At 35.8% G+C, this 12614-nt stretch overlaps 1 protein-coding gene across 7 annotated transcripts in view; it reads left to right on the top strand.

Moving 5' to 3' along the window:
• LOC101975563 (zinc finger protein 573) overlaps positions 1-12614 on the top strand; it is a 53746-nt gene that overhangs the window by 15065 nt on the left and 26067 nt on the right. For 6 of the 7 annotated variants that reach the window (XM_078033231.1, XM_078033228.1, XM_078033227.1 and 3 more), the window contains 3 exons: positions 3015-3101; positions 4404-4536; positions 6108-6203. In XM_078033231.1, coding sequence (XP_077889357.1) covers positions 3093-3101; positions 4404-4536; positions 6108-6203 — 238 coding nt within the window. In that variant the 5' untranslated portion in view covers positions 3015-3092. Of the gene's footprint in view, positions 1-3014; positions 3142-4403; positions 4537-6107; positions 6204-12614 lie in introns of those variants that run through there. The other variant, XR_013431170.1, reaches the window with a different exon arrangement.

Raw genomic sequence — 12614 nt, 5'->3', positions numbered from 1 at the left:
CTCCATCTCTTTCACCATTTGTATTCAACATTGTCCTTTAATTTCTAGCCAGAGCAAATAGGAAGAAGAAAGAAATTAAAGGGATATGAATAGGAAAAGAAGAACTCAAACTATCCCTATTCGCTGATGACATGACTCTGTATTTAGAAGACCCCAAAAAAACCTCTACCAGAAAACTACCAGAACTCATAAATGAATTCAGCAAAGTGGCAGGATATAAAATTAACACTCATAAATCAACTGTGTTCCTATATATCAGTGATGAATCAACTGAAAGAAAAATTAGGAAAACTATCCCATTCACAATAGCATCAAAAAAAACAATATTTGGGAATCAATCTAACAAAAGAAGTGAATGACCTCTACAATGAAAACTACAGAAGACCTTAGAAGATGGAAAGATCTTCTGTGTTCTTGGATAGTCAGAATTAATATTGCCAAAATGGCTATACTTCCAAAAGTGCTATGCAGATTTAATGTGATTCTTATTAAAATTCCAATAAAGTTCTTCATGGAAAGTGAAAAAGCAGTCATGAAATTCATTTGGGAAGATAAGAGGCCCAGAATAGCCAAAGCAATTCTTAGCAAGAAAAGTGAAGCAGTAGGCATCACAATACCAGATCTTAACTTATACTACAGAGCTATAGTAACAAAAACCGTATAGTATTGACACCAAAACAGACATGAAGGCCAATGTACAGAATGGAAGACACAGAGACAAACCCACATAAACACTGTTATCTCATACTACACAAAGGTGCCATAAACATAGCCTCTTTAACAAATGGTGCTGGGAAAACTGGAAATAAGTATGTAGCAAAATGAAATTGAAAAAAAAATGAAATTGAACCCCTCTCACCTTGCACAAAACTCAAAAGTGGATCAAGGACCTAGACATTAGTAGATGCATTAGTAGGTGCAGAAACTCTGCACCTACTAGAAGGAAATGTAGGCTCAACTCTCTATCATGTCAGTTTCTGAACCGACTTCCTCAACAGAACTCTTAAAGTGCAAGAAGTAAAATCAAGAATAAATAAATGGGGGCTGGGGCTATAGCTCAGTGGTAGAGTGCTTGCCTAGCACATGTGAAGCACTGGATTCGATCCTTAGCACCACATAAAAATAAATAAATAAATAGTAAAGGTATTGTGTCCATGTATAAATAAAAAATAGTTTTAAAAAAAGAACCAATAAATTGGTTGAGCAAATAACTCAGACTCCTCCCTACAAGTATTTGCTATCCAGTTTGTGTATCAGCAAAGGAAACAACAAGAATGTGAAGAGAGAGGCTACAGAGTGGGAGAAAATCTTTGCCACCTGCACCTCAGAGCATTGATATCCAGAATATATAAAGACCTCAAAAAACTGAACACCAAAAAACAAGCAACCCAATCAATAAATGGGCAAAGGAACTGAACAGGCACTTCAAAGAAGAAGAAATATGATCAGTTAGCCGGGTGTGGTGGTGCCTGCCTGTAATCCCAGTGTCTTGGAGGCTGAGGCAGGAGGATTGTTGAGTACAAACCAGCTCCAGCAAAAGTGAGGTGCTAAGCAACTCAGTAAGACCCTGTCTCTAAATAAAATACAAAATAATAATAATAAAATTAAAAAAGAAAGTAAAAGAAATACAATTGGTCAACAAATATATGAAAAAATATTCAACATCTCTAGCAATAAGAGAAATGAGATTTCATCTCACTCCAGTAAGAATGGCAATTATCAAGAATACAATATTCCATTGAAACATGCTTTTTAAAAATTTTTCAACTTTTTTTTTAGTTGTGTTGAACATAATACCTTTATTTTATTTATTTATTTTTATGTGGTGCTGAGGATTGAACCCAGGGCCTCATACATGGTAGGTGAGCCCTCTACCACTGAGGCACAACTCCAGCCACTGAAACACGCTTTTTTGCATATACATCCGTGCATATGCACACATCTATGTGCATGTGAATGAACCTACACATGTATGCTTTCAAGTTAAAGTGTAACAATATTATAATTATGAAATATACTTTAAAACAAAAAAATCAAGATTACAAATTAAAAAAGTAATGGTAGCATAGAATTCTGTAACATGACAGAACAAATTACTTTTTAAAAATGTTTTTCTAGTTGTCAATGGACATTTATTTTATTTATTTATATGTGATGCTGAGAATCGAATGCAGTGCCTCACACATGCTAGACAAGTGCTCTACCACTGAGCCACAATCCCAGCCCCCCAAATTACTTTTTGAATATATTACTGTCCTGTGACCTTGCTTGAAAGCTTGAAAGCAAGGTCACAGGACAGTAATATACTCAAAAAGTAATTTATCATTACTGCCTTCTACTTCTTCTTCCTCTTACTTTTCCTCAATGTTGGGAATCAAACTCAGGGTCTCTTGCATGCTAGGCAAGTGCTCCATCACTGAACTACACTCCCTATCTATCAAATCATATTGTGCATTCTACTTTTTAATGTTAATTTCTGTTGACAGTATATATAAAATATTTTTCATATTCTTACATATATTTCCCTACTTGCATTAAATGACTATTTTATATTATATTACATGTAGGTTCCATAATTAACTACACAGCTGGGTTGGACTCTATACAGAACCAGGCCCAAGCAATTTCTTCTGGGTTGTATTGTCTTCCATATGTGATCAACTTCAGCTGATTCTGATGCCATAAGAGGTGTTAGTTTGGGTGATGTGGCCTCATTCAGCCTTAGAGGATCTATTCATAGAAAGACTGGGGTCTAGATCAACCCCCAAGATGGGGACTTGTCCAAGAAACCTCCTGCTATCATGTCTGGATCTGGTTTCAGTGCAGAGGTGACTTACTTTGCAACTATCTTGTAGCTGGGTTTCCTGAGGTTTAGCTTAGATCCATCTTTTTGTTCTTTCCTAAATTATATGTACAGCCGTAGGATACTAATTTTGGAAGGCGCAATGGAAGAGCAGAAAGTTCTTTCTGAACTATGTCATAATGTAACACTAAAACTTTCTTTTTTCTTTCAGCTCTGGATGCTCTGGAGTTTGAATTCTTCTAGTAGTGGAACCCTGAGGAAAACTGATCAGGTCTTACATTTTTAAAACATGACCTGTGTAAGTTGATTGTTTGTGTTTTCTTGCAATATTATTTTAGGTAAGATGGATTCTTTTCATTAACCTAAATCTTCCTACTTAAGAAGGCCTCCCTAGTTCATTTATCTGCTCTCCAGTTTCTCCTAATGCAGTGAATTATGAAAGCAAATAACTCAGACTCCTCCCTACAAGTATTTGCTATCCAGTTTGTGTATCAGTTGTCCAATTTACATATTTTTTGTGCTTATTTTTCAATCAAATTTGATAGAACAGTAAAGGAGTTAAATCCCAGCAGGTAAATATAAGATTCCCTTATATGTCCCTAGTTTGGTGAATTAGAAATGTTGGCTCTATTTGAGTATAATAGGTAGACTTTGAAATAATGCACATGTGTATTCTTATTTTAAAGGCAAATAAGAGGAAATTTGGTTATCACTTGGTCACAGTCTTATTATGTGATGAGATCTCAAGTCCTTTGAGGTTTTTAGAATGGTTGGACATGTCACGACTTTTGTCAAGGAATTACTGAGTGACAAATATATTTTGTGGTTGAATGTATCCTGTTGAATTTGGGTGACATTTATTTGATCATGAGTCATCCTATATCATTATATACTCGGACAGGGAAGTGTTGAGTGAGAGAGGGAGGATGGCAGTGGGAGAGAACATTTTCCTATGGAGTAAACATGTGGATTTCCTCTCCTGATTTCTAAAAGGACTTTTTGAAATTTCTAAAAGGACTTTTTTTTTCCAATCAAGTAGATAAACATAAAGGATGAATTAAGTCTTGAGTATCCATAATAAAATGGATTGTTACACAGTAAACACAAAATTTATCAAAACAAAGAAAATTGCTATTATGTGCTCTGACATAATGATGAACTTGAGACTTAGGGAAATATCTAAGTTTTTCTGTAAAACCTTTTTTGAATATAGAGATTTTTATATTAAATTTGAGAAGAACATACCTTTTGGGTTCTTTTTATTTTACTGCTAAAGGTAAAATAATTTAGAAATTTACATTTATTGTTAATTTATGCATCAAGCCCCTATAAAATTGTGATTATGTCTAATACTTTATTGAATATAGAAACTTGAATTTTATTTTATCCATTGCTCAGCAAACCTAAATTGTTGTGGTTACTTCTAATTCAAAGAAAGATTTGCCTGCAGCAATAGAATTCTTCAAGAATGTGTAGATACTCTGCTTTAGTCTGCTACCAGTTAATGGCCTCTTAACTATATCACAGCTTTCCTATAAGGTGCTCTTCTCTTCTGCTTTATGAAAATGTTTTTTAAGTTTCATAATACATGGGTTTGTAGTTTCAGGAATTAGTAACATTCGGGGATGTGGCCATAGACTTCTCTCAGCAGGAGTGGGAATACCTGGACCCTCTTCAGAGGGACTTGTACAGGGATGTGATGTTGGAGAACTATAGGAACCTGGTCTCTCTAGGTAAGTTTATTTACTTGAAGTAATTTAAAATGTGAACTATGATATGTTAACACAATGATTTTCAAATCTCCCGAAGTTCTGCCAGAATGACAATGACACTGCAATTAAGCGCCATCATTTCCTCCATCCTTTAATGACATTCACATCTTCCTCTGACATTTATAATAGCCTACCTTCTTTAATATACAAGGGGCCAGGATAAAATTCTGCATGTTTATTTAATTAATAACCATGATTTCCCATGTTTATTCCAAAAATTTCTGTAGATGTGCTCTTTCATCCTCTGGTCCGTCTGCAAGGACAACATTTGATGAAGATTTCCTGATTTTTCTTTATATAAAAAGAGCCTCTGACTTATACAGTAGTGGATAGGATGAATAGTATTCATTAAAACTGAAGAATCCTGGCCAGGTATGGATGCTGCACACCTGTAATCCCAGTGACTTGGGAGGCTGAGGCAGGAGGACTGCAGTTTCAAGGCCTGCCTCAGCAACTTGGCAAGTCCCTAAGCAACTTAGTGAGACCCTGTCTCCTGACCCTCTTAAAAATAACTCACAAAAAACTAAAGTCCACATTTCATTTCCTGTAACCAATTTTTATGATTTATTGTTGAAAGTTTCAGTCCATGAATTTTGCATTTAATTATTGAATGAAGATTTTGTAAGTCAATCTGGATGTTTCTTGTATTCCTCTTACAGAAATGAAATACTTATAATTAGTGTTTATTATGTCCCAAGCACTTTTCTGGAAAAAAAAATGAATAAAATGATTCAATCATAAAACAAGTACATTGTAGTAGTAGTATTATACCCAATTTCTTGCCAACATTGGGGAATAGTGAGTTGAAACAACCCGGCCAAAATCGTAAGATTGATAAGTTTAAGAGGAAGAATTTGTCCCCCAGACCTCTGACTCCAGAGAATTTTGCATTATTGAACTTTCTTGTAAGAGTCAAAAGCTTGCTGGGCACAAGCCTGTAACTGCAGCAGCTTGGGAGGCTGAGGCAGGGGGATTGCAAGATTGAGGCTAGCCTCAGCAAGCTAGTGAGACCCTGTCTCAAAATAAAAAATGAAAAGGGCTGGGTGTAGCTCAGTGGTAAAGTGCCCCTGGATTCAATCCCCAGTACCAAAAAAAATAAAAAAGGAGAGAGGGGGGGAGAGGGAGGGAGGGAGGGAGGGAGGAACAAGAAACAGAGAACACGAGAGAGAGATGGAGAGGGAAGGAGAGAAAGAGAGAAAGACAAATCCTGGCTGGGCACAGTGGTGAATGCCCATATGCCGTTATTTGGGAGGCTAAGGCAAGAGGATTTTCTGAGTCCATGAGCTCAAGGTCAGCCAGGAAAAAACAACAGGACCCTGAAGACAAAAGAGACAGAGCCTGTGTGAGTTTAAATTAAAATAAAATGAGGCATACCTGCCCTCATTTCTTAAATCATTGCACCCCTCTTTTATCTGAAGTCTTTATCACTAACATTTAATCTTTAGTTCATTACAAATTTAACTAAAGCTCCAGGGTTTCTGTGACTTTGTTTTTATTTTTAATCCATGTGATGTTTCTTTTCTTGTAAGCAGGGCATTCCACTTCTAAGCCAAATGTGGTTGACTTATTGGAGCAAGGAAAAGAGCCCTGGATGTTTCTAAAGGAAGAAACACAAAGACAATACACAGGTATGGGAAAGGGGGAACAGACAGGGCTGGTAACAACCTGTTTGGTTAGGGAGTCTACAACCTGGTTGTGTTGTAGACTCATGGAACATAGGTCTGTGTCCTGAGAGGAAATAAAGATCTTGGTGTGAGCCAGGGAAGCAATCATCATATTTTTCTTATCTTTCAAACCCATTTTCAGTGATGGGGCTCTTTTCCTGGGTTCAGTATTTTAACTATATTTTGGAGTCTACTTTTCAGTTCCCCTTTTGCATATACACAAACACATGTATCAGTGCAGTGATAGTAAATAAAACTTACAAGGCCCTTGCTTCCAAGAAATTGACATTACATTAGAGTGAATAGATATGGAAATGGACAACCACATCCTTTTCATCTCTCTCTCTCTTTCTCTCTCTGTTCCTAACCATTTGTTGGAAGGAGAGCAGAGGTGGGGCCATTTAGATAAGGTGACTGACTGGGGATGATTTCTCTTAGGTGATGGTATTTGAGAAGAGATATTATCTAGAGAAGAATATTCCAAGCTGAAGGAAGAGTTCAGAAGCCTCAGGGGTTTGCTGGGGCAAATCAGGAAAAGTAGATAAGTAGGTAAGAGGCAGAGCTATGTGAATTAAAGCAGCATCAGATAGACCAAAATAGAGATCCTGAGAGTGACAAGAAATAAAGTCACACTGTTAGGAGAATCAGATCAGATGAGGAATTGTTGATTTTGAATTGTTAGTTATAAGAATGCTTAGAACCAATAATATAATTAGTTTTTCATTTTCATTTTAAGCCATTTTTTAAAAATATCAAATGAAGACAGAAAACAAATGTGTAGTTTAATGGGTTATAGATGTTAAACAACCATGTCACTATACTCAGGAGTTAAAACTTAAAAAAAAAATTTTTTTTGTATTAAAATGCTCCACACATCTCTTTTTTTATTTTTATGTGGTGCTGAGGATCAAGCCCAGTGCCTCATGCATGGTAGGCAAGTGCTCTGCCACTGAGTTATAGCCCCAGCCCGAGTTAAAACTTTTTAGAAACTATTTTAATACAATAATAGCACACAAGATTCTCTACACCCTTCAAAGAATATACATATGTGTGAATATGTGTTGTGTTTGTGTGTGTATGTGTGTGTGCCAAGGATTGAACCCAGGGACACTTAATCACTGAGCTATATCCCTAGTCCTTTTCATTTTTTATTTTGAAATGGTCTCAATATGTTGCTTAGGGCCTTGCTAAATTGCTGAGGCTCACTTTTTTTTTTTGAGAGAGAGTGAGAGAGGAGAGAGAGAGAGAGAGAGAATTTTTAATATTTATTTTTTAGTTCTCGGCGGACACAACATCTTCGTTGGTATGTGGTGCTGAGGATCGAACCCGGGCCGCACGCATGCCAGGCGAGCGTGCTACCGCCTGAGCCACATTCCCAGCCCCTGAAGCTCACTTTGAACTTGAGATCCTCCTGCCTCAGCCTCTGGATTCACTGGGATTATAGGCATGTGCCACCATGCCAGTCTGGAGATAAACTTTTGTAGTCAATTTTAGATGCTCCAAACATCTCCACCCAATCTCAGACTTCTCTCTCCTGCTAGGTATAACCACTCTTGCTGTTTTTGTTTTTTTTTTCCACTTGTTTCTTTGAATGCTTAGAACCAATAATATAATTAGTCCTAGGGATGGAACCCAGGGCTTCATTCATGCTTGGCAAGTACTTCCACTGAGCTATCCTCCTAGCCCCACTATTGTAATTTTAATAGTGATAAGCCTCTTTCTGTTTTTCTTCCTCCGGTTTTTTATATGTCATTTAAGTCTTTAATCTCTAAATTTCCTTTTCATCTCTCTCTCTCTCTCTCTCTCTCTCTCTCTCTCTCTCTCTCTCTCTCTCTCTCTCTCTTTTTGTTCCTAACCATTTGTTTGCTCAAGTAATAATATCCCAGCTGGGCGCATAGTACATGCCTATAATCCCAGTGGCTCTGAAGCTGAGGCAGAAGAATCCAAGGTTCAAAGCCAGCCTCAATCAGCAATTTAGTGAGGCTCTAAACAACTGAGTGAGACCTTGTCTCTAAATAAAGTATAAAAAAGGTCTGGGGATGTGGCCCAGTGTATAAGCACCCCTGGGTTCAATCACTGGTAACAAAACAAAACAAAAAACGAAGTTTAAACAGATTTAGATTCAATTTACGATGTTGTATTCTTCCCACTGTACCACATCACAAAACAATGATAGTTCATTGCATTGGCAATGCTAATATGATAGTTTAGGTAAATGGAACTTTGTGCCCCAGGTAGTGCTAAGAATGTGCCATTTTCTCTTTTTTTTTGCCAACAAATAATCTGCAGTGTGATACTGTGGGCACTGTATTTCCCCACAAGTATTCTCTAGTAATGACTGAAGTAGTTAAGATGGTAGTGACTTTTCTGTCATTTCATTCTACATTCACTGTCATTCTTTTTCTTATTTTTTTCACTGTCATTCTTTTATGAAGAACTCTTGGTTTTTATTTTATTTTAAATTATTACAGGCTTTCAAATTTTATTTATTTATTTTGAGAGAGAGAGAGAGAGAGAGAGAGAGAGAGAGAGAGAGAGAGAATTTTTTAAATATTTTTTAGTTTTCAGCAGACACAACATCTTTGTTTGTATGTGATGCTGAGGATTAAACACGGGCCGCACACATGCCAGGCGAGTGTGCTACCGCTTGAGCCACATCCCCAGCCTTCAAATTTTATTTATTATTTTAAAATATTTTTTATTTTGAAATAATTTTAAATTTATATAAGTATTGCAGAGATGATATAATTACTGTTTACCCTTCACTCAGCTTTCCCAATTATTAATAGCTTGTATAATCATAATCATTTATCAAAACAAAGCATGTACTTGTATTCCTAGCTACTGTGGAGGCTGGGGGAGGAGGGTAGCTTGGACTCCATGCTCAGTGAGGCTTCCTCTTGGGGGGGACGGACATCTAAGCAATTAACATTTATACAATACTACTGATACTAGTAAATGGTAGGCTTTATTCACATTTCTTCAGTGTTTTCACGGATTTCTTTTTCTGATTTAGGACTTGATCCAAAATACTATTTAGTCACTTAGTCATCATGTTTCTCTAGTCTTTTTTCCAATCTATGCCAGTTTCATGGACTTTCTGTCTTTCATGTCCTTGGCACTTTCTGAGAGGATAGTTACTAGGAGGCAGAATATTCCTCAATTTGGTTTGGTCTAATAACTAATAATTGTATTTTTGGTAATAATCCCATAGAGAGAATGGTGTGTCCTTTTCAGTGCATTATGTCAGTGGGGTGCTATGTGTGTTATTACTGGTGCTCTTAAAATTGATCGTGGTAAATGGAGGTCTGTTGGGTTTCTCTGTAGCAAAATTATTACGTTTCCCTTTAAAACTGCTAAATATCTTGGGGGAGGTTCTCTGAAACAATATGAATATCCTATTTCATTTCCAACCCACTGACTTTCAGCAGCCATTAGTGTATTTTGCTTGCACCAGTTTTTACTTCAGTGTTTGCCTAATGGTAGTTTTTGTATTTTCCTTCTTATAAGTTTATTAATTGGAATTCTTCTATGAGGAAGAACTCTTTCTTCTCTCTTTTCACTTATTTATTCCACTGTTTATATTGGTGTAGACTCATTGATGTGTATTTATTCCTGGGTTATAATCCAGTATTGTGACTATTTTTATTCAGCTCAGACCTTTGGGAGCTCTTTGGGAGCTCAGATAGGCTCCAGTGCTCTTTCAACATGTACTAGCCTTTGGTGAGCATGTCTTACTCTTTGGCACTATGGTTGTTATTCTAGGATCATATTTTTCTGCCCCAGCCCTAGAATAATGACTTCTCCAAGGATCCCAGGTTCCTTTTATTGGAAACTGGTATTTAGAAATCCAGATCGAGACACTAGGTATTGCTTATTGCTCCTAGGCCCTTTTATAGCTACTAGGTTCTCTTCAGCTGACACAGCTGAGTAGTGTGTTACTATGTATGGTGATGTGGCTAACTGTTTCTGAGTATTTTCCTGTTTGAAAGCTGCAACACCAAAACAAGCTTTCTATGAAGTTCAAGCTCCAAATCACATGTGTGAACGTCAGCCTTCATAGTTTGAAACACATTAAAGGCAGTTGAATTTCTTACCACCAAAAATGTTTTTTTTTTTTAGTTCATCATATTCATATTGTATATATACGAAAGGAATGGCCTCACTGGCATAAAATCTAATCCTTTATCCAACTGCAATGAAAATAATCAAAAACTAGTCAGGGTTTTCCCGTGTTTAAATTAGGGTAAAAAAGATAAGCAATACAATATTTTACCCTCCAATTTAAATCATAAGACTAACAAAAGTAAGGTGATTGAAAAATAAGGATAGTTAAAAAAATCTTTAAATACATGTTTATATTTTATTAATTTTTAATAAAATTTCAGGTTACAATTGATAAATTAAAACATTGCAGTGTCTATAATACATATATAAAATATGTCCTAATCAGTTACTGATATATTTGGAAGCAATTGATTTTTGTCTGAAGATATCTTATTGTTACATCTTTGTTATTATGGTAATTGTTACAATTTTGAGTTGGACTTACTTGTTCTTAACTTTTTCTCCTTTTGTAATGTTTGAGGAAATATGCCAGAAAACCATCGGAGCTTTGAGTTTCCGTTTTCACTTTTCTTCTTTCCTTAGATATATTTACATTTACTTTATAAGTTATTTTTCTACTTCTTTAACTGCGTCAAATATAATTGGATATAAACATACTATCCTTAGGTTTAAAATAATTTCTGGAAAAAGTTAGAAAGCATCTTCTTATATCCTGATTGGCTTTTTCCTTCTTCAGCTTTTTATTTTGAAAATTATTAAGCCAAGTGAGAACATTTAAAAATATACATAATTAATTATCCCTCACATAGACTTAACTTTGGTTATTAATAGTTTGCCTTACTTTTCTTTCTGTATATGCAACTTTCTTCTTGGCCCACTTGATGGTAAGTAGCAGTTATCATTGAGTTTTACCTCTTCATTATGTCCATCTCTTAAGAATAAAGGCATTCTTCTACATAACCACAATAATGTTATAATAGTAATTAAGTCTTACCTACTATAGAATCCATATTTAAATTTTTGAAATGCCACTTATAAATTTGTTTAGGGGGCTGGAGTTGTGGCTCAGAGGTACAACGCTCGCCTAACATGCTTGAGGCACTTGGTTCCGTCGTCAGCACCACGTAAATATAAAATAAATATATTAAAAAATTGTTTATGGCCAGGCACAGTGGTGCATACCTCTATTCCCAGAAGCTTGGGAGGCTGAGGCAGGAGGATTACAAGTTCAAAGCTAGCCTCAGCAATTTAGTGAGGCACTAAGCAACTCAGAAAGATCCTGTCTCTAATAAAATACAAAAAAGGGATGGGAATGTTGCTCAGTGGTTCATTGCCCCTGGGTTTAATTCCCAGTACTAAAAAAAAAAAAATGCTTAGGATCCAATCTATGTTCATACATTGCATTTGGGTGTTAGGTTTTGTATTATACTACCATTTTTTTTCCCTGTGATTTTGACTTTTAATGTGGTTAGTCCAGTTTTCTTGTGGAATATCTACTTTCTAGGTTTGACTTTTCCCTTCATGATTAGAATAAGGTTAAACATTTGTGCCATGAATAGTTAAAGGGTGGATATAATTTTCTTTTAATAAACTTTTATTTTTGAACAATTTTAGATTTATGCAAAGTCACAAAGATAATAGAGATTTCTTTATAAACTGTACCCAGTTCCATCATTGTTAGCATCTTATATAATTTAAGCACATTTGTTAAAACTAAGAAACTGAGGCTGGTATTAACTGAACTCTAGATTCTATTTGGATGTCATCACCTTTTCCACTGATGTCTTCTTTCTGATCATATATCCATTCTGGGCTTACCAAATTGCATACATTTATTTGGTTTTCCAATCTCCTCTGTTCTATAACAGTTTTTTCCCCAGACTTTCAATAGGTATTCTATAAAATATATAGAATTTTGTGTTATTTTTCTTATAATTAGACTGGAGATATAGGTTCTTAGATGGTAACAGAGGTAAAATGCTCTTCTGATCACACTATATCCAGGGTATATGACATCCATGTGACAACACTTGGATATCCTTTATCATTTGCCTAAAGTGTGTCTGCCAAATTTCTGACTTTTTTTAAAATGTTTTTTTTAGTTATAGATGGACACAATATCTTTATTAATTTATCTTTATGTGGTGCTGAGGATTGAACCCAGTGCCTCACAGGTATGAGGCAAGCACTCTACCACTCTTCTATATTCTTTAGAAGCATTTTGCCAGGTGTGGTGATATATACCAAGATCCCAACAACTTGGAAAGCTGAGGCAGGTTCAAGGCTGGCCTGGGCAATTTAGCAAGA

The sequence above is a fragment of the Ictidomys tridecemlineatus genome, chromosome 15 (assembly GCF_052094955.1).
Source record: "Ictidomys tridecemlineatus isolate mIctTri1 chromosome 15, mIctTri1.hap1, whole genome shotgun sequence".
NCBI lineage: Eukaryota > Metazoa > Chordata > Mammalia > Rodentia > Sciuridae > Ictidomys > Ictidomys tridecemlineatus.
Note: the sequence above shows the minus strand (reverse complement) of the source record. Positions and strands in the feature narration are given on the sequence as shown.